The sequence below is a fragment of the Rhinatrema bivittatum genome, chromosome 1 (genome assembly GCF_901001135.1).
Source record: "Rhinatrema bivittatum chromosome 1, aRhiBiv1.1, whole genome shotgun sequence".
Taxonomy (NCBI): Eukaryota; Metazoa; Chordata; class Amphibia; order Gymnophiona; family Rhinatrematidae; genus Rhinatrema; species Rhinatrema bivittatum.
In genome coordinates this window covers 50,696,707-50,718,772 of record NC_042615.1, presented here as the reverse complement: position 1 = coordinate 50,718,772, position 22,066 = coordinate 50,696,707, and the positions used below count along the sequence as shown (strand labels likewise).

At 43.5% G+C, this 22,066-nt stretch overlaps 1 protein-coding gene across 5 annotated transcripts in view; it reads right to left on the bottom strand.

The window, feature by feature from the left end:
- Window positions 1-22,066, bottom strand: part of ARHGAP10 (Rho GTPase activating protein 10) — a 626,731-nt gene that overhangs the window by 201,292 nt on the left and 403,373 nt on the right. For all 5 annotated transcript variants that reach the window (XR_003857144.1, XM_029604362.1, XM_029604453.1 and 2 more), the window contains 2 exons: window positions 14,539-14,597; window positions 3,211-3,316 (listed from right to left, as the gene is read on the bottom strand). Coding sequence is in view for 4 of the 5 variants with exons in the window: in XM_029604362.1 (XP_029460222.1) it covers window positions 3,211-3,316; window positions 14,539-14,597 (165 nt within the window). In the remaining variant the exon portion in view is untranslated. The remainder of the gene's footprint in view (window positions 1-3,210; window positions 3,317-14,538; window positions 14,598-22,066) is intronic.

The window sequence follows — 22,066 nt, the reverse complement described above, 5'->3', positions numbered from 1 at the left end:
AAAAGTATTTAGGATTTAAAAGCATCCTCAAAGAGGTGAGTCTATACTCTGGACTATTTCATGCATATGGTAAAGCAAGGTAGAAAGCATGGAGTTGGGAGTCGGCAGTGGAGGAGAAGGGCACAGACGAGCAACTTGCCCGATGAATGAAATTCAAAAGGAAGAGCATAGTGAGAAAGAAGTGAAAATAGGTTATGAGGAGCTGCAGACTGAATGCATTTGTAGGTGACTAAGAGAAGCTTGAACTGTACGCAAAAGTAGCAACTTCAAAGAGGTATTACACATTGCTCATAGTGATGCTGAAGAAAAATTGTGCAGCTGAATTTTAAACAGATTGCACTGGAGAAAGATGGCTCAATGGGAAGGGCAAGCTGCAGAAGTCTAAGTGGGAGGTGAGAGCATCCACAGAAAGAAAAGGATGGATTTTTAGCAATGTTAGAGGAAGAAGCAAAGTGCTTTAGCAGGGTTCTAGCAGTGCAAAGAGAAAGAAAGAGAAGGCATCGAAGATGACCCCCAAGGTTATGACCCAAGGGCTCCGGAAGGATGAGAGCGCCCTCCTCAGTGTGTACTCCGTGATGTCGCATCCGAAAGGGGTGTGCTGGAAATTACGATAGAAGCAGGGAAGAAGCTGGCAACCCATCCATCATGATAGGAACATGGATTGGCATCACGGGTACAGTAATACAGAAAACAACAACTTATACTGAGTTAATAACAATATCCAGACGAGGACAGGTGGGATCACTTCAATACCAGAAGCATGATCTTGGTAAAGGCTTGAGATTTCTATCACTGCAGACTTATTTTAAGTTTACTGCCTTTTGTTTTATCTGTTTGCTTTCATTTTATTAAGTTCTGCATATGCATGTTAAGTATGTTAAATACTTATTAATTAGACAATGATAATATGAAAGAACTGATCTAGGATAATTTATAGTGATTGTGTTAGCTAATTTGGCTGTTGATTGCTGACTAGATTAGGTTCATTTTAGTGATGAATACTTCTGTAGCTATTTGCTCTTGTATGTTGCTTTTTTATCATTTTCATTTTAATTAACTTTGATATTTTGCTATTATATTATGTTATATTGTTATTTGATGTTTTATTGTATTTTCATTGTACATTGACTTGTTATATTTAGTAAGGCATTATCGCCCGGATTTTAAAAGCCCTACACACGTGACCAGGCTTTGCTCGCCGAACGAGTTTTCGAAGGGGCCCAGCCACACGTGTAAAGTTCGATGCGCGCACAGGTGCTGGGGCCTCCTCAAAGGAGCTGGCCAGCACCACTGAACGCTGTCCCGAAGACTCATGCGCTGGCAGCTGGCCGGTACGCACAACTTACTTCAGTTGAAGTAAGTTGTACAACCAAAAAAAAAAAAAGGGACACATTATAAAATCTACCCCTATATCAAATAAACTAAACTAAAAATAAAAAGTTGAGATGTACTTAATAAAGTCAATATTCAGAAAGCTGAGAGGCAAATTTATCCGGTTAAAGCCCCACATGTAATTTCTATCTGGATAAGTCAGCCGCTAAGTATATGTGGCTAAAGTTAGGGCAGCTATTTTTCCAGCCAAACCTCGGCGTAACTTTAGCCACAGAGTGCTCAGAACGTATGCTAACCAGCAAAAGTTTAGCCCTACCTCCGGAACACATCTAACGACGCCCCTTTCTCTCCTGATAAATTTTGTGCGCACAAAATGTATGCAGTCAGCAGGGGGTGGGCGGGAATATTTGAACATCAAGCTCTGTGCAGGTTACTCAAATAATTACTCATAGAAACCCTATCAAGATCGACCTTAATATATTTACCTATGGTGTGATGGAGTGACCCTATTTTCCCCTTTTAAACCTGTGCAGGACCAGGCATTTAGCTTGGTCCACCTTAAATCCCATAGAGGGAGAGAGCTCAGTGGGTGGGACCCTGCTGAAAGGCCCCACCCCTTCCTCCCTTTGTCTCCAGGAGCTCCTGACCCTCTCTGAAGTGGTGTGTGAATATATTGCAAAGGTAGGCAATCTACTGAGATGTAAATTTGCTGTGTAGGTTAATAAAACTTGAAATTGCATTAGAAAAGGCTGAAGTCAGTGTGGTTTTCTGCTCCAGCCCAGAAGACATTGCTTGGTCATCCTCACATATGGGTAAAATAAATGTTCAGACAGATTTTTAGATTATAAAAGCTTGTTGTAATATAATAATATAATATTAATTGCCAGCAATATTGTCTGACGTTTGAATAACTGCCATCCTGTGTGTACGGTCAACAAAATAAAGAGTCATAGGAAAACAATGCAGCTACTGAAGCCAATGGAATTTCATATCAAGAAATGGTAAGGCAACAACTTAAAACAGGTCCCAACAACTGAAAACTATATTTATTCTGTACAGAGTGACACTTACCCATGATTCTAGATTACTAATATATTGTATTTATTCATGTATTCATATTAAGGGGTGTATTCTTTTGATGAATTATTATATTTTTTTGATGTGAGATTGTTTTTATGATGCATCTGATTATTGTATTGTTTTGATGTAAACCTCTTTGAATCAAACCTTTGCTCATTGAAGGTAGCATATAAATGTGATATAACTTGACAAGTACCATTCCAAAACATTGCGCAACAAACAGGCAAATTTATTTATTTTGGAGGGAGGGGTATTGGGGGGAGCAGTTTACTCCTGCTCCTTTGGGCTTCCAGCTCAACAAGAATTGGCTTAGGATTTATTTTATTTATTGGTTTTTATATACCGACAATCATCAAAGATATCACATCGGTTTACAGTTTAACAGTAACTTATGTGTAAAATGTGTTTGACATGGAAGGATACCAGGAGATTTCATTCACAAGTACCTGGGGTTTTACCTCTATTTTATAACTCCCTTATTGCAGGGATAGGCCTTGGACGGGGGCCATAGGCTGCAATTCTCTTCAGAGCCGGTACACACATGCGCCTAAGACCAACCAATAAGTATCACCATCTGTATAATAGTGGAGACTCCCTCACCCCGTGGACCGTGAGAGCTGCCTCCAGAGCATTCCCATTCCCAGCTGGCCCAGGGAGCAGAAGCCAGGCCTGGGAATGGAACCCAGGCCTCCCACAGAGCAATGCAGAGCTCTGCCGCGAAGCCACCAGGCCAGCCTAGAGCCGGTTTATTTGCAGATATTTTCTTGAAGAAAGGGTCAGAGAAGCTTGGGTGCTTACTTCGATAAATGCTTCACCAGAATGTCCAGCATCTCCCTGTTCTTCTCCGGAAGTTTATAAACCAAGTAGTGGATTGCATGAACTCGGGATTCTGGAGTGCCGCATTCTGCATTCAAGGAAACAATAATCATCAGATTAAAAAAAAAAATAAAATGCCATGTCAACACCTTTTTCAGAAACACTTTTGCCTTTAGTCCCTGATAACTCTCTTAATGGGCTCCCATTTTCAAACAGCTGCTGTTTTCATCCCTCCTTGGCCTGCTCCTGCAAAGCGTTAACAGGCGGTGCTGTCTGCTGTACACTTGTCAAGCCAAAAGCTAATTTTCTTTTCATTCTGAAAACCCACACAAGGATGCCTTAGGTCTCACGTAGGTTTTTCTGTCTGCTTCCATCTCCCGGCTGTTCTCTCGGCCTGCAGCAAAACGTTCAACAGTTCTGGGCTGCTCTTGGATCAGGCCCAGGCCCACCCCCATTCCCCAAGGTGGCGCGGGAGGCGACCCTGCAGCGCTTACTCACACAGGAGCTGACCTCCCTCAATAGCTGTGAGAAGATATATGAGCCTACTTTCACACCAACTGCTGCTTTAAATCCTCCTTTTAGCCCAGTCACTAATCACCCATTCCATATGTTGTGATGAGATGCTAAACACAGCTGAAAATGAATGCATTTCTCGCCAGGGTTTTTTTTGTTTTTTTTAATTTAAGGCTAGACAGCTGCAGTTTTCTCCTAATGCATCACATTTTGCCGGCTCACAAGAACACTGCAAGGTGAGGCACTGAGCTTCCGCACAAAATATCTCATGGCCGGAGGGGGTGTGTGAAAGCAAGCGTTCTCCATCGTTTACGCAGGGCTGGAGGGATGGCGCAGTAACCTCAGATGCACTTGCCTAACTTTAGCAATACTGAAGGCAGGGGCGGTGGGTGGGGGGGGGGGGGGGGGGGGGGAGTATTAAAAAGGCTCACTATGTGAAGGACGTAGACCTTGGTCAGCCAATAAGGCCAGATTACATAGACGGGAAACGCAGCTTCAGTATGCGTTTTGCCTGTCGTGCTCATTGGTGTAACGAATGCACGTAAACTCATGAAGAGGAATTAACAAAGTATTACAGCTCTATGGATTTAAGTAACAGGAGTTTCAGTTGTCACTCGATGCCTGAGTTTTTTCTTTTGTGAGGTGCAGAAGGCAGTGGTCCTAACACAGCGGTTCCCAAACCCATCATGGCAAGACTCCAGCCAGTCAGGTTTTCAGGATATCTCCAATGAATTTGCAAGAGAAAGTAGTTTGAAGTTTCACAAATCTGTTAAGGCCTGGCTATTTGAGCAAGTATTCAGCGAAGACTAGGAACTGGTCTTATTTGTATTTCTTTCTGTTTTAGCCCGCTTTGAAGTTTGATACTGTAGGCTGGATTTCAAAACCCTGGTGTGCATAAGTCCCGGGGTTCATGCGCGTGGCCGAGACTTACGCGCGCCGGGCCCATTTGCAAATGGGCCCAGCCACGCATGTAAACCCCGGGACGCATGTAAGTGCCGGGGCCTTAAAAGGGGGTGAGGTCCAGGTGGGGCGGGCGGAGCGGGCCGGGACAACGTCATTCCGGGCCGGCGCACGCAAGTTACTTCGGGTCGGGCCCTGAAGTAACTTGCAAAATAAAAGGTAATACAACCTAAATTGGAGCGGACTGGGCGGGAACTGGGGAAGGCCCCGATGCGTTGCCGTGCAAATGTAGAAAAAATGACACCCCCCCCCCCCCCCCCCCCCCCCCCCGCGCGCACTGCCTCTGATTTTATAAATGCGCGCACCAGTGCGCGCATCTTATAAAATCGTGCGTCCATATGTGCGTGCCGGGTAGCACGCGCACATGGACCTGCGCGCGCATCTTTTTAAAATCTACCCCTGTATGTTTAAGTTGGCGTTTTCTATGATGCTGTTGTAACCTGCTGCCACACTCTCTCTCAAAATCAGCAGAGTTTTTCCAAGGGGGTAGGTTTTGGGTGCTTATTCCCCAGTGCTTTCACCCTCCATGTTCTTATGCAACTCCCAAAACCATGGGATTCACTCACTTTGAGTTCAACGGTCTCGTTTATTTTCTTGCATGCATTTAGCATAGAAAGCGCAGGTTCTGAGGTAGCACATTGCGTTCAGTGAAATTCCAAACCGTCAGCACATCAGCAGTTATTGCTATCTAATGCAACTGAATAGTCAACATCAGGCAATGCTGCTCATCCGTCTCAGATTTCGCTATCAGTGGAATTGGTGTGTTATAATTAGTGAGGTTTGGGTGGACCCTTGGACACTGAGGCAGCTGACCACGCCCACGGAGGGAAGTCCCGTGAGGGGCCACAGGTCAGGCTCAGCTTAGGACACACAAACACAGAGAATGATCTTTTATTAGACAATGTGATGAAGCCACCAGAGGTGGCAGTGGTGAGCAGTAGAAGTAGCCCGGCTGGGCTAGTATCCCTCAGGCGCTGAAACAGCGACTCCTCCGGTAGCAATGCTGTAGTGGAAAGGACTGAGAATAATGAGTATAGTGGAATATGCACAAAGCCCCAGTATGGAGAACCTCAGGATAGGGAGAGCAGGCCCTCGAGGAGCGAGTACCTGATCCCTGAGAGCTGAGAGGCTTGAAGGTAATGTACTCACACAGCGGGTCCATGTAGGAGATGGCACTAGGGCTGGAACGGGGGCAGGCCCTCGAGGAGCGAGTGCCTGGTTCCAGGGAACAGCTCTGAGGTGAAGATGGTGTAGAAGATAGCGAATCCTTCCAGGCAGAAGAGAAGGTAGGAGCAGGCAGTGAGTCAGGGAACATGGGCCCTCGAGGAGCGAGTACCGGTTTCCTGATAGCGACCTGAAAAGCAAGTGAGGCCCCGAGGAGCTGGTACCCCGTTAGCGTTAAGAGTCCAATGGGAATTGGAGGCAGAGTAGCTGGGTATGGAGAGCGAATCCCATCCATAAGGTATCCCATTGCTAACTCAAAGGCTAGCAAACAATGTAGGCTTTAAATATCCAGGCAGCGTGACGTCATCACAGGGGGACGCCCGAGGTTTGCGCCAAGTAGGAAATAAGAGTGAGGGCCGTGCGGTGCTCGCGCCCTAAGGTACTAGTGGAGCATGGCGGGAGGCAGCGCCCAAGCCGGTCCAGGGACGCCGGAGAGGACGACAGGCAGACGCCGCGGCAGCCAGGCATCCATCCACAGCAAGAGGAGGTGCAAAGAAAGAAAGGTAGGCGGAGTGAAGCCGTCGGGAAGGGACGGTTGCAACATGGTGTAACTCCATGCTACTCGTGATGGCTTGGCAACAGGAGTCCCACAAGGACTCCACAAGGAGCTGGGTCCTCTGGAGCTGTGTGCTGGAAGGTGCTGCTTGCTGCAAGCTTCTCCAAGGAGCAGCTCAAGTGAAACTGGAGCATGCGCAAATAAAACCACAAAACATTACGAATTCCACAAGGACGTCCGAGTACCATTTCAGCGAGTAACCACGGGTTACAATATATTTCACGTTTCTCTTGCTTTTATGCTTTGAATTTATTTAATGTCCTGTAATTTATTTTTTATTTTGGTTGTAAACCAGTAGGATGGTTTTTCTAAAACAGGCATGCTCTGTATTTTATTTATTTATTTATTAACTTTTATTTACCGACATTCGTGAAGCACATCATGCCGGTTTACAAAGAACTCAGGCGGGAAATACAATATAAAAAGTAAATATAAAGTAAATAGGCAGAATAATAATGGAAAGTTGTATCAGGCACATTCATTGCAGATATCCCGAAAACCCAACTGGCTGGGTATTCCCCGGGACAAGTCTGGAAACCACTGTCCTAGCAGTTTCCTCCTGCACCTTTTGGGGCTTTGGCATCATAAGCCTTCATTCATAACTACCTTGGGGGGGGGGGGGGAGGGCATTCCTTTGTATTCTCTCTCTCTTTCCTCCCATTTAACCATCAGGATAACAGCACTCAACCAAGGCATGCTAATTACATTTCAGGCCCAACATAGGTGATACGTACTATACAAAGTGTTCATGGAGGCATGATTTCCACAAGTGACTCTGATACTGCATATGAACCGGGTCATATATTTGCTCAAAGGAAGGAATGCTTATATGAAAGCCTTGGTGGGTCAGGGTTAGCCAGTGCTGAACAGATATTCTGCACTTTCCCATGGCCTGAGCGCTTGTCCAAAGAGCCATTCTATCATCTTCTGCTGAATGTCGTCCAGGACAGTGTTTCTCAAGTCGGTCCCTCAAATACCCCCTAGCCATTTCTGGCTTTCAGGATATCCACAGTGTATATGCATGAGATAGGTTTACAAATAATGGAGGCAGGGCAGGCAAATCCATCTCATGCATATTCATTAGGGACATCCTGAAACCCAAGACTTGATTTTGGCTCTTGAGGACCAGAGTTGGCCACCCCTGAGCTAGGGGATTAGTTTGAGAAACACCGTTCGAGGAGGCTCACACTGCTTTTCATGTCTGCACTACATCCACCCCCACTGCACACTGACCGAACCAGTCCCGACAGGTTGCAGCATTTAACATCTTCCTCATTAACTTCCTGCAGGTACCACACCACATTCTTGGAACCAACACTAGTGTCCCTGTGCCGTGCAAGTGTCCTGCTTCATTCTGCTCGCACCTGCGCTGCTCCTAGGCCCTGCCATTCCTGCGTCCTACTTTTGGACGGCCTTTCCAGCTCTCGCCTCAGCCTGGGTCCTCCGTGTGCTTGCTGGACCTGCTTGCCTATGAAGTGCTTTCTCAGCTATTCTGCCTCTCCGTGAACTGTATTTGTATTGGTCATCTTTGCCTTGGCCATTATATGACGAACAGCATGAGGTCTCCATTAGAAACACTGTGAGCTGCCAACAAATACAGAGCTGCCAATTCTCCCCATTTATGACGACAGCACCTCCCTCTTGCTTCGCTAAACATGCTGTTGAAATTCAGCACCCTCCTTCCTCCGCTTCCCTCAGTTCAGTGCATTTCTATGGAAGATTACATTGTCGCCTTCATTCTGCCACCAGATGGCCCGCTTATGAATGTTAAAACAATGACATTTGCGCACATGCTACATTGGTCCTTGAAGAGGCAATAAAATAAAACCCTCCTCCTCCTACTCCCTGTCAGTGTACAGACAGACATCCCATCTACAGGAGGCTGCTTTTGTTTCTTGCAAATTTCTCTCTCTCTCTTCAGGACACATTTTTGGGGTCCATCTTCTCAGGCTTCTCTGATTTGGCCCTGCCTCTTCGGCCGCGCCTGCTTTCCTTGATTCTGTAGTTCCACCGCCCCCCTCCTCCTTCAACTGGCTTGGAGTGCGTTATGTCTGCAGCAGGCGGCACGTAAAGCAGATCTGCAGAAATCACGTACCAAGTGCTTACAGAACTGGCCCGACTTCCGCGCTGTGCACTAACTTTAACTTTATTTATAAAAGGGGCTACAAAAAAACTAAGGTGGATCAGACCATGACAAACATTTCTGCAAAAAGCACAGCAGGACTTCTGCCTGGATCCTTAAATTTTGCTTCTTCAGTCAAAAATCTCGCAATGCTTTCTTTTTCTTTTTTGCACACGGATTTGATTGCACTTTTATTTTCCCTGCGGAACATTTTTCCCCAGCCAGAAGCTGCAGGAAATGAAAACCCTGGACAACAGTTGCCCTGTTTCAAAACTGTGCCTCGAAACCACCTTGTAGGCTTCCTTGCAATTTTAATTCCCTATTTTTCACCCAGCAGTTTAAATCTGGCCCCTTCCAGTTCTAAATTTGGAAGAGCTCTGTCCCTGCATCAGGCTTGTGAGTGAACAGAGCCTAAGTTTGCATTTATCTGTCTTTGGCTCTAAGAGAAGCCCGGCAAATGGAAGCTGGCACTCAGCTGCTTTTTCCAGTCTTTTAAGACAAGCAAGCAAGATAAAAGAAACTGCCCTAAAAACCAAGGTTAATTTCTTTTCCTGCAGGCTGGGAAGAAAACTACTAAATGTTTCCTTGATATTCTTATAAGCCACTTTATGGAAATCCATAATTAAATATATAACCATAGGCACTCACTTTCCAATTAGATGCTCTAAATTTTTGTTTTACCTAATCTATTTTTAATGGCAGAGAAACCTAAGGAACTTGGAACATGCAAGGGAGATGATAGGAACATGCAGAGACCAAGAAAGCTTCAAGGAAGTTCAAGAAAGAAGCTTTTCTCACAGAAAAAGGCGTTCAAAACGCAAGGGGTCATGATATAAAACTTCTAGCACGGAGGCACACAGGAGCTGAGGCTGCAAGGAATCGACTACCAACGGAGATGTGGTGACTAAAACAGAGGCAGAATCTGCCATTTCGGTTCAGAACTAGGACCCAAAGGGCGGAAGAAAGCACAAAAGAGGGAGATGATTGGAGATGGAGGGGCAGCTGGGTGGACTGAGTGGTCCTTATCTGATGACAACTACTGCGTTCTTTATTTGGCTTTCAGTGCTTTCTCTCTGAGCTTATGACTTCAGGGAGGGTGTCAAATTCTTACATTCTGTGTTATGTATACAAAACCAAGTCAGTTAGTTACAATAAATGTTAGTTATGATACATATTTCTGATGGTGTAATTTATACATTGATGTTTTGATTATGTAATATTGATGAGGCCAGTATTCAGGAGGCCGTTTAGTGGACAAGCTATCCAGATAACTTGTCCTGTATATTCAGCGGGATAAAAACATCCCACCGAATATACTTGCTTAAAATGATCTGGCTACATTTAGCAGAATAAGTTTAAAACTGAACTAGCTATGTTTGAATATGTTCTACAATTATCCGGGCTTCTGTGGCCAGACAACGTGCTACTTAACCGGATATCTTTAAAGATATCTGGCTAAGCAGCGCTGTTAAAAATGAAAACCAATAAAATACATGCAGCGGGCCATCCCCATTGTCAGAAAATGTGTTAGAATATGTGTTAGAATATGTGTTTCTTTGTAATCATGTATGTACAGTGGAGTCAGTTACACCAAGTTAGTATTGAAGCATAAGAACTGCTTTTTTGTACATTTCATTAGATGAGGGCCTCTTTTGAGATGCCTTCCAACTTCAGACACCTGTCTCCTTGGAGGCTTTTCTTTGTTCTTGGGGAGTTAGAAAATGTGAGCCCCCACCTGGCTACCCTTTGTCGGGTGGGCAAAAAAGTTAACTTTCCCATTTGGGATGCCTTCCAACTCCCTTATCTTTGTCCTTGGGGGGGGCTTCAAAATCTGAGCCCCCACCGGCCTGGCTGTTCTGTCTATAAAAAACCCCCTGTTAAGAACAGTACGAAAAGAGGAGCGGTAGCTGAGCAAGATAAACTTTGACTGACCGCAGGAGAGAGACTTTAAAGGGCTAATTGCTTCATTAGACTGGTAAGCATTTGATTTTTTCTGCATAAGAGAACCCTAGCAAGTATAATTGACCCTAGCTAGTATTAGCTAAGCAGGTACTAGGAAGACTTTATTTTACTAGGAAAATGTCTTTAGTAGATATTAATCTAATTGCTATAATTTCAGTAACTATAGTTATCATTATTCTGCTTATAGCTCTGTACTGTTTGATTAAGATAAGATTTGAAAAATATAATGCCTCATAAACTAATCACATACTTTAAAAGATTATAACTTTTATCCGAATAAAGAGATTGTTATTTTCATACAACCAGTCTGGCTCATTTCTCTAAATAACTCTATTGGGAAACTCTCATCTCTAAATAAATAATAAACTCCTTCCCTAAGGGCTGGAGGGTCTTATGAAAAGGTAGGACAGGAGCAGAGCATATCCTGTCTATTCACTGACACCATCCCTCCCAAAAAGGCCCCCCAACTCCTTAAAATATAAACAAGACGTCCGTCCCCCCATATTGGTGTACTGAAAATTATCAAAGCAGGCCGCACGCTCCCTTCTCTCCCTCCCACCCGCCCGCAAATGTTTACTGTCTAGCGGCACCCCCTTCCCCTGACTCTGCCGATCCCTCTCAGAAACCTTAAATTAGTTTTCCGGGAGCAAGGGATCTTTCACCCTGGTCTTGGCGCCTCCTCTCTGCTCTATGAGAAACATGGCTGCCTCAAGCTCCCCTATAATTTAGCTGGATAAGTAGCTGAATATGCCTAATTTGCCATTTAGATGGATAACTTTTGAGATATCCATTTAAATGGCTTTTAAATACTGACCTTGATTATTTTTATCAGCTGCACACTGCTGTGGGCAGGCCTGGAACGGTGGTTATTTATTGTAATTTTTTTTTTTTCTGACGGATTGCAGGTAGCTCACAGATCTGAAATTCAATCGCTAGTACGACTGAAAGAAAAGTGGCAAATAAATCCACAAATGAAACAACGGACAGCAACGGATTTAGGTTTTCGCCGCCCCTAGGCACTATTGATGCTATGGACTCACTCCTCCCACAGTAAGGCTGGACAACAGGAAGCAGAATGTCCAAGATACAGCTCCACAGATTCTGCAGCAGAAATTAGAACATTCTGCAGCTCACTGACAAATATTTCCATCTTTTGTTTTACATTAAAAAAAATGAAGTAATTTTCCAAACTTGCTTGCATCTGTATCATTTATTTTCTTTTTATTGGGTGACGAAAGGAGATCTCAAGTATTAGTACAGGGTGGGGGAAAAAATCTTAGGGATGAGAAGAGGAGGGGAGAGAGAGAGAGAGGACCAAGGACAGAGATGACTGGGTATTGGGGAGAGGAAAGGGAGGGTTCACCAGGAATGCAGTGAGAGGAAAGAGGAGAGGGAGAGAAACAGGAGATAGAAAAGAGTGAGGAAGGGGGACGATAAAAGATCGAGAATGCTTTTTTTAAAATTCAGGACAAACGATATCTGAATTCAAGGAAGTATAGGCTAAATGCAGGGGGGGATCTCTGAGTGAGTGATGGGAAGGGTAGTTAGGTAAATTATACGGACGGGCCAAATGGTCTTTTTCTGCCATCGTGCTTCTATGTAACCTGAGATGGGGAAAGAGGGCTGAGATGGAGGAAGGATCTTGGATCGGGATGGGGTGGAGTTCTAAGGTATGGGGGATCAAGGGAGAGGTGGGAAGGAAGGCAGGAAAGTCCCGGGATCTGGGGGACAGACTCAGATCTAGAAAGGGAGAATACAAATTACATTCAGGCCGATTCTGTAAAGATCGCGGCAGGGCGAGCGCTCCGTGTTGAGCGACTGCTCTCCCAGCACACAACCCAGCCGCCTCCCCTGGGCACGCAATCCTATATTTAAATAAGGAGTCGCGCTAAAAGGAGGCGCTATTGGCGATTATTTATAACTAATTGGCTGATTGTTTTTTTTCTATTTTTATGTGAACGGTGAACCGTTGTGAGGGCACCCCAAACGACGGCATAGAAAAATTGTCAAATAAACAAATAAATAAATAAATAAACACCACCTCCTTGGCCCAGGAAAACGGACGCTGGTAAAATTGAGTGTCCGTTCTCCTAACTGGACCGGCCGGCAGAGTTTTTATTTATTTCCTACACTTTTGGTTCCTCCGACTTAATATCACCAGGACATTAGGTTGGAGGGTGTACAGAAAAGCTGTATTTTCTGCTTTTCTGTACACTTTTTCCGAGTTGCTCATAAATTAACGCCTGCGCTTAGTGTAAGGGGGTAACAGACGCCCCTCGAAAACATGCGGCCAAGCCCGTGTTAAACAGTGCGCACGGCCGAGCGCACTTTACAGAATCGGCCTGAATGAGGGGTACGGGGAGAGGGAAGATGTTCCTGCTGAGCTGCAGTCCTGCTCCCCTTGCATTTCCTCTCTAAGCTCCCGCCCGCTCACCTGATCTGGCAATACATAACACAGGCACCTCCACATTACTCCCTTTCTCTTTCACATACACAAACACTACCTCCCCTTCCCCTGTTCCCTACCTCTCACATATTGGCCAGTGCCTCTCATCCCCCTGCCTCTCCCCACCCAACGATCCCCCACTCGTCCCCCTCCTAACCCCCAAAAGTCATCTTCTCCTGATCTGTTTATTCCGCACTCATCAGCTCCTCTCCTGTCCCCCAATGACAGGATGGGGGAGGCTGGATTAGGGAGCAGAGCAGCTCCCCCACGCCTGCTCCAGGCTCCCCCCTCCCCCCCTCCTGTTTCTTCATGCTTTCTGGGAGGTGAGCGCTGCCGTTTTCCCACAGAGTGAGATTCACAGCTGGAAGGCAGCAAATCTTCAGCCAGCCTGCTGCCCCCTTAGATTTCTGCCATCCTAGCGTGCCTATTAACAAATCGAGGCCTAGAAGCGGGTGGTAAAAATAGTTTCTTTGTTTATTTGTGTCCAGTATGTCTGGCTAGATTTCTTCTTATCCCATCCCACTGATGTATGGCAACGAGACACCCTTCTAGACACGGAAGCAGAGAAAAAGGGGGATTTCAGCATGTCAGCACTCTCCACCCATGCACCTGATGCGTTTATTCATTTAAGGGTTGATTTTAAGACGCGGGTGGTTCCTGAGGCGAGCACATGGACATGCCGATTTTACAACATGTGCGCGATAGCGCCTCCCACAGTTCCCTATACACCAGTTCCTTCCCCGACCCCTAACCCCTACCTACCCTATTTTTTTGTTGTTGTTTTATAACTTACCTGCTCTAATGAGTAGAAGTAAGTTACGCGCGCCGGCCAGCTGCCCGTGCATGCTTCCCCGGGACAGGGCTTAATGGCCACGGTCCTGGCCGGCCCCCACCCCACCCCCAGCCCTTCGGAGAATATCGGGGGATACGCGTGTGGCCGGGCTGTTTGCAAAAATGCGCCCAGCGCGGGTACGGCCCGACCACACACGTATCCCCCCGGTTTCTGCGCATGCGGGCTTTTTTAAAATTTGGCCCTTATTTAGGGAAAGTTGATCCAGTCCTGGTTTTAGCCCTCGGTGCGCATGGATTTTCTGTCTCGCTTTTCTTAAGGAAATCGAAATTACAAGTCCATGCACACGAAGGAGTAAAACCAGGAATGAAAGAATCGCTCACAGAAAAACTGAAGTGGGTCATCAACCCTCGACAAGGACTGAGGTAAAAGATCACACTGGCACAGGAACAGACACTAGGTAAGGGTTACGGTTTGCTTAAAAACATTGCATTTTTTTATACTTATTAACTCACATTTTTTAGGCAACAGGCAATTTTAAAATACATATAAGGAAAAGTCTGGCACAGCCTTGCTTTCCTTTTTTTTTTTTTTTGGTCTAAAAGTTGGCGTTAATTTAAAAGCTGCAGCGGCGAGCTTCATTTTATCTGCAACCACACGTCCGGTGCCTGCTCCTGAGCCTGGATAACAAGTGCTAGCGAAAAAGAGTTACAGCAGAATATAAACCAAATATTTACTGGCAGGGACGATGAACTCTCCGTGCAAATCGTACGTCATCAGGGGTTCTGGAAGGCTTCTGGAAGATAGAGAAGACACACAGTCAGCACAGGCCACTGTTCCTTTTATTCTCTTCTGTCAGACAAGGAATTGCAATGCCATTTTTCTTTCTGGCAAGTTTATGACTGCAGGAGCTCTGAAACTTGGAATATTACACTCTTCATTACCTGGCTTAATTTTTCCATCTACTAGTTCTCTGTAGTTCCCCATTTTCTTTTGTCTAGACATTTTACTCCTTCTACGGCTACTTTAAGTAACGGTATTCGCTTTATTTTAGGGCCTCCCGGCCTTTGTCCTTCTCCAATTCAGTTGCTGGTGTTTTATTCCTCTCTCAGAGTTATCAGGGTGGCATTAGCACTGGGATCTGATGACAAACAGCACCAGCGTGCTCAATTCTTACATTGCGGGGTTGGGGTGGGAGACAGAACAGTTAAACAGGAGAAGATACTTGTTTGATCTGATGAAGGAAACAGAAGTGTGAAAGAAACAAGGAAATATGTACAGCTTTCTTTTAAAAAAAAAATTAGCTGCTGATTTAATTTTTAAAAAACATGTTTCTTTGACAGTAATGCTGCTCTGAAAGCAAGCTGTGCCCTTTGTGTGCTGATATGCAGTTCAAAAGTATACATGACAACTAGGGTCTAGTTAAAATGTTACTGTTAAGCACTTTTATTTGAAATTCTTGGAGTAGTTATCTTAATGCCCTGGAAGCACCAAGCTACCTAGAAGGTGTCAAAAATTACCTCGTAGGCACACTGAATCCAACTGGGCTGTACCGACTGTGATATCAGAAAAGAACAGCAGTACAGACGGCCATCTTCTAGGAGGACATTCGTGACACTTTTCAGAACATGGCTGCTTCTTCTGAGAGAAGGTCAGGGATTTCTCAAATTTGTCCTGGGTACTCCACAAGCTACTTAGGTTTTCAGGATATCCCCAAAGAATATACATGTGATAAATTTGCTTATTCTGGATCTCTAGTGTATGCAACTTTATCTCATGCATATGTAACAGTTGGATATCATGAAAATCCAATTGTTTGTGAGGTCACCAGGACAGGTTTGGGGAGCCGAGATGTAGGGAGAGAGGAAGAAAGCAGCTTAAAGCAGTGGTTCTGAGCTCAGTCCTTGGCACCTGCCTATTCAAGCCTGGTTTTCAAGATACCTGCAATAAATATGCATAAGATATTTGCATAAAATTGAGGCAGTGCAAACAAGCATCTCTCATGCATATTCATTGAGGATACCACTGAAAACCACACTGGCTGGGCAGGTCCAGAGAAATTGGTTGAGAACCTCTGGTTTAAATAAAGCCAAGGATGACAACTTAGCAGTTAAGAATTTTAACAGAGTAACCAAGCTCAGTTTTGGAGAACATACTTTTGTAAGGACGTTGAGAGGATAGAATCAGTTCAGAAAAAGGATATTAAAATCGTACAATGCTCACCCTACAAAGGGAGGCCTAAGACATTCATTCAAAATGTGTTTACAGGAGGAAAGAAGAGGAGGGAAGATATGATAGAAACATTCAAATCTTTCACATGGTTTAATAAAGTACAGGAAGGTGACATTTTCCATAGAAAACGAAATTCAAGGACAAGAGGTCATGATCTGAAGTTTCAAGGAAGAAGGTTCACAGGAAATGAGGAAATATTTCTTTACTGCGAAAATATTTGATGCTACGATAGATATAGAGGACCCAGGTAAGAACATTGCAAACAGCCCAACTTTCACTCCCTTGAGAGCAGAAGTAAGGGAAGAGGAGATAAGGATACAAGGCATGGGAAAAGCAAGCACAAATTAGTGAGCCTGTAGGCTAGATGATGGTTGAATAAGAACCAGCAGGTTACAACTCCCCAAAATTCAACTGGCCAAATGCCTGTGGGTCGGTGGTGGAGACCATGGAGACCTAGGCGGTCAGATGTCAGGGCAGCAGCCTTACTAGTTTTGATAGCCATTTTGATTATTACAAAGCTTAGTGGTAAGGTATGGGAGGTTTTGTTGGACCTTGTTATTGGATTAAGTATGGGAGTTTGTACTCATCTACCTAGGATGGTAGAGAACCCCAGGGGAAGGCAACAAAAAAAAACTGACTTAGATAATAAGTGAAATCCTACAAGTGGTCATGTTTCTACAGGTAACAGCTGGGATATAATCATAGCAGCTTAGACCAGAAAAACTGGGCCAGCTGTATGAGCCTACTGGTCTTTATCTACCATCATCGATTGTATTAGAATACTATGTTACTACTTGCTATATACTTTTTTCAAATACTGCATATTATACAGACAGTGCAACTTTCCTTTAATCAGTGCGGGGACATTTATCTCAAGCATATTCATTGTGGATATCCTGAAAACCCGACTGACTGTGTGGTCCCCAGGACAGTTTTGGGAAGCCCTGTGCTATTGACCATACTAAGGCACATTTAGAAAGACAATAAACCAGCTCGACTTCCCATCTATCATGCTCTTCTTCTGTCCTTCCTCCCACTTCATGGTTGACACTGAAGACTGGTATGTGCACTACAGAAACACACAAACTGCTGATGGTTAAGGACCACATGCTTCACTCAATCTGCCTACTGTGCTGTCATAGATCTTATGTTATTTGCGGTGTTCTCCATCCCTCTGCCACTAAGGTCCCTTCGTGTTTATTCCAGATACTCGAATTCTACCATCACTTTAGCTCCTATCATCTCTGCTGGAAATCTATTCTAGGCATCCACTAATCTCTCAGTTAAAAAGTATTTTCTAAGATTCTTTTTGAGCCTTCAGTTTCATAAGGGTGACTATTTGTCCTTGAGCTTTTCATTCCATGGAAAACACTAGCTTCTGGTTCTTTATTGAAGCAGCCTAGATATTTGAATGGGTGTAGATTTCCCCTTTATCTTCTTCTAAAGGGTACATCTTTAGCTTCTTCAGTCTCCCTATATAGTATTTATAGAAGAGGAAATGCACCATGTTTGCGCTCCTCCTTTGAATTGCCTCTGTTTAATCAATGTCCCTTTCTTGCATACAAGATTCAAGGTGGGATCTCATTACAGAGGTAACATTACTTCTCCATTAGCTTTCTCAACTTTATGCTATACTGATTGGCTTCTTTGAGATAATCTGAGATGACGACTGCCACTTCTCTTTCCTTTTGGTGCTAGGTCTTCCTCTCCAAAATGGTATTTGGCCCTTAGATTTCTGCATCCAACATGCATGATCTTTTACTACGGTATTATTATTATTATTATTATTATTATTATTATTATTAAAGCGTAATTGAAAAAAATGTTGACCACTGTTCCAATTTTTGAAAGTCACCTTTCATCTTATCTACCCCCTCGGATATGTCTGCTCTGTTGCAGGTTTTCCTATCATTTGCAAACAAGTAAACTTTCCCTTCAAGCTTTTCCCCGGTGTCACTTATAAGGGACGATGAAGAGGACCTGGCTAGCACCGATCCCTGTGGTAAACCGCTGGTCGCTTCGCCTTCACCAGAAGAGACCACACATTGACCAACACTCGCACAGCTCATCCCACTTCTCACTGCAAAATAAACCTCCCCTGGAGGCAGTTTTCTCCTGCCTGGTTCAATGCAGTACAATTTTGACAACATATACTTTAAACAGAAAGCATTACAAGCCGCGTGCAAAATATTAAAATACATTTCGAGAGGAGAGAGAAATTGAGAAGCAGCAGAAGAGAGTCAGCAGAAAACTGAAATCCTAAACTCTGCACAGACAGGGATGAGGGCAATGGAGGGCATGCTGCAGAGGTGAAGGTCGGGGTCAAAGGCAAGAAAGAGAACCGCACGTATCGATCTAAGGTGTACATAGGAATCAGACAAGAGGAAATCATGGGCCGCTGTCCATCTCTTATAGAACAAATATTGAACTGTTACCGTTATTCTAGCTTGTTTCCCTGTACTCATACCGAATGTATATAAGAGGACAAAGGTGCCCAACATGAGATACATTCCTGTTTTGGGGGACTCTGGGATCGATGCTGCAGTCTTTTTATCAGTACTATTACTTTGAAATATAACAAACATTTAAAATTGTTGCAGAGCAAATAGTCAAATATCTATGTTTTTGCAAAAAAGAAAAAAAAAAGGCACAAGCGTTCACCTTTAAGAAGGTCTGAAGATAGGGTGGTCCTGGTATATGATTACCATACCATGTTAGACATTTTCTACTTCTGTTTTTGAGAGCTTTTCTATATTTGGACAATATCAATCTCAGAGGAGCCAACACCATAACACCTTTTTTTTTTTTTTTTTTTTTTTTTTTTTTAAAGCTTTCACTGATCAATTATGCTCACTCTATAAATCTGTGGATTCATTTTCCGTTTTAAAAGCAGTTTTGCTGACAGCCTGTCCTTCGTGGTACTGGTGATCTATTAATATCTTGGGTGGCAAACGAAAAATGAAAAGAGCCGAGATATTTAGGTCTGAGAAGAAGCTGCTGCGTAGGCAGGATAGGGATTCAGTTACCCTGTCGGCTGCGATGTGACCTTACAGAGCGGGCCCTGGAGCAATGTCAAAGCCAGGCAGAACAGGTCAGCACAGCTTCGGCTTGCTGTTCAAAATAAAAGGAAACCAAACACATATACATACACACACACACACAAAGAAATGAAAATCACATTGCTGTACTTCACAGCTATGCATAACTAAGGGTTTTCCCCACAGAAATACCTTGCAGCAAGCCTATGATCATGGATCTCAGGATGCTGGTGGTTACAGTCAGGCCTAGATGATACATGAGTGTTTCTACATTAAACTGGCATTAGGAATAAAAAACATGAATCTCCATTTCCTGACATTTATTTATTTATTTATTTTTAGAGATTTAAATGTTATGATGTTGTTTTTTTTTGGGTTTTTTTTTTTTACAGTTGCGGGATTTATGCTGTTTATTTTTCAGCCCCCTTGATATTTAAATGCTCTGACTTTTATAGCATTTATTCAGTGAGCTCTGCTTTGTGTTGTGTTGTATGTAAAAATGCTCTGGAACTCTGCACCAAAGAAATACAGGTCATAAAATCAGGAGCCCTAAAAAGGAAGCAGACAGTCCCCCCAGATATCGCTGCATCCATTAGGAATGCTAACTAATGCCCACTGTATGAGACATGGGCTGATTTCCAAATTAGCAGGACATCTGGATAAATCAGCTAGAAATGTACTGCACATTTCTAAATGCACTGCAGTCTCTAGGGGAGGCTTCCACATCAAGCCTCCCCTCTCTTTCTTAGGAATTTTTGTAAATTCTTTGGGATTATTTTAAAACAGATGTTTATGATTCATATATATTCCTTTTGAATAAGCATATTAAATGGCCCACTCCTTCATTTATCTCTATGTAGTCTTACAAGTGTGCTTGGAATCATTCTGCAAAGGTCAAATATCTTGTATTGTAGCAAATTATATATTTATTGAAGTCATCTTTAAAGCAGCAGTACTATTTGTTTTTACAATTTTTCTACCCTAACATTTTATGTAAATCATATATTTTTACATGGTTTCAGAATTATATTTGCCCCTTCCCTTTCAATTGCCTCTGTTACAGATATACTTTGCAGGTTTCAGTGAGATGTCTGCATGAGGTTCTAATGAGAATAAGCCAAATAGTGTAAATTTATCTTATTGCATATTCATTGTGGATATCCTGAAAATCTGACTGGCTGAGGGTCCTTCAGGACAGATTTGGGAACCACTGCTCTAGAACATCATCATTAACATGTGGTGCAATATTCTAACAAAGCACTAAACACATCCCAGACTTTAATAGATAATAAACTTGTAACAAATTTCAAAACCAGATCCTCTGATAGAACCACCTCTCCATAACCCATAACCCATAACCCATAACTCAAATCAGTGCAATGCCCCATTATTTTCAAAAAAAGACTTAAAACTTGGCTCTTCCACCAAGCTTTTCCATAACATCAGACAGCACAAGCTTCTCTGCCAAGGTCCCCCTTTAAATCATTTTCAATCAAACCATAAGAGAATCTATATAAGAACATCAGTTGTTGTCAACAACCTATAAGAGAACTATACAAGAACTAGACAAGTTCAATTCTAAAAACTCTTTGAACCCCTATTCAATACCCATAGAACAACACAAAGAATTCCATAGAACATCACAAAGAATTCCCCAAAGAATTCTTCAACTTTAACTCCTTGGCAGCCCAAAAGTACAAAATGCAATTCCCAACCTCCTGACAGTCTTAAAAGCTATACACAACCCCACACAGAAGTTATCTGCCTCTGCCTATATTAGGCTATGTATATTGTATTTCTTTGTTTAACCCCATATATTCATTTCCAAGTTATTCTTCCTGTTCTCTGTAAGACATTTGCTTGTCACTGTTATTGTTCAAAATGTAAACCGAATTGATCAGTAATTCTGTTATTGGAAAGTCGGTATAGAAAAGTTCTAAATAAATAAATAAATAAACTTACACATACTTTTAAAATTCCTGTGAATAAGCACTTCTTATCATCCATATGAGCTGGAAGAAACTTGTCCTTCGCCATACCACCCAGGTGGATCCTAGACTGATATAGCAGGACTAAAGGAAAGGAAATCAATAGGTAAGAAATTTCTCCTTCTTCCTTGTCATCCTACATCAATCCAGACTAGTGAGAAGTTCCAAGGCCCAACTACTCTGGGAGGGAGGAAGTAAGGGCCGACTTAAGGATACCAGCTCTGAAAGCTGTGTCCTCCCTAGCCCAAATATCAGTAATGTTTGACAAAAGAGTTCAAAGAGGACCAAGCAGCTGCTTTTCTAATGTTCTCTGGAGCAATAACCACAGCTTCAGCCCGGAAGACGATTGAGCCCTGGTAGAAAGAGCTCGAACAGATGGTAATATAGTAATGATGGCAGAAAAGGACCAAATGGTCCATCCAGTCTGCCCAGCAAGCTTCATATGGTAGTATATGCCTGATGACACTTGAGTACATACGCTGAGGAGATACTATCCTTAATCCATCTGGCCAAGGTAGTTTTGGAAGCTGCCTCACCCTTGGAAAGACCTCCAAACAAGGCTTATCTGACACTGAAAGGAATTAGTAAGTTCCAAATCTCTTAGGAGAACCCAATGGACATCCAAAAATCTCGAAGACCTGCTTGCACAGACACTCATCTTTGGAAAGGGCCAAGAGGTAAACAGAATGATTCAGTTGAAACACCAAAAGCACCTAGGGTAAGAAAGCATGCACTGGCTGAATAGTCACCGAATTGGCAGAAAACACCAGGAAAGGATCCCTGATGTCCAAGTTACCAGGACATCTGGATAATCAGCTTTGACTATATTGCACATTACTAAATCACTGCAGCTTCTAGGCCTAGAAAGACAAAGGGGAGGCTTCCAGTGCAAGCCTCCCCTTTTTTGACTTCAGACTCGCAGCTCTGAAATATGCCAAGCTGAGCAGATCGCAACCAAAAACACTGCTTTTAGAGAAAAATCCTTGACAGACATTTGCTTCAGAAGC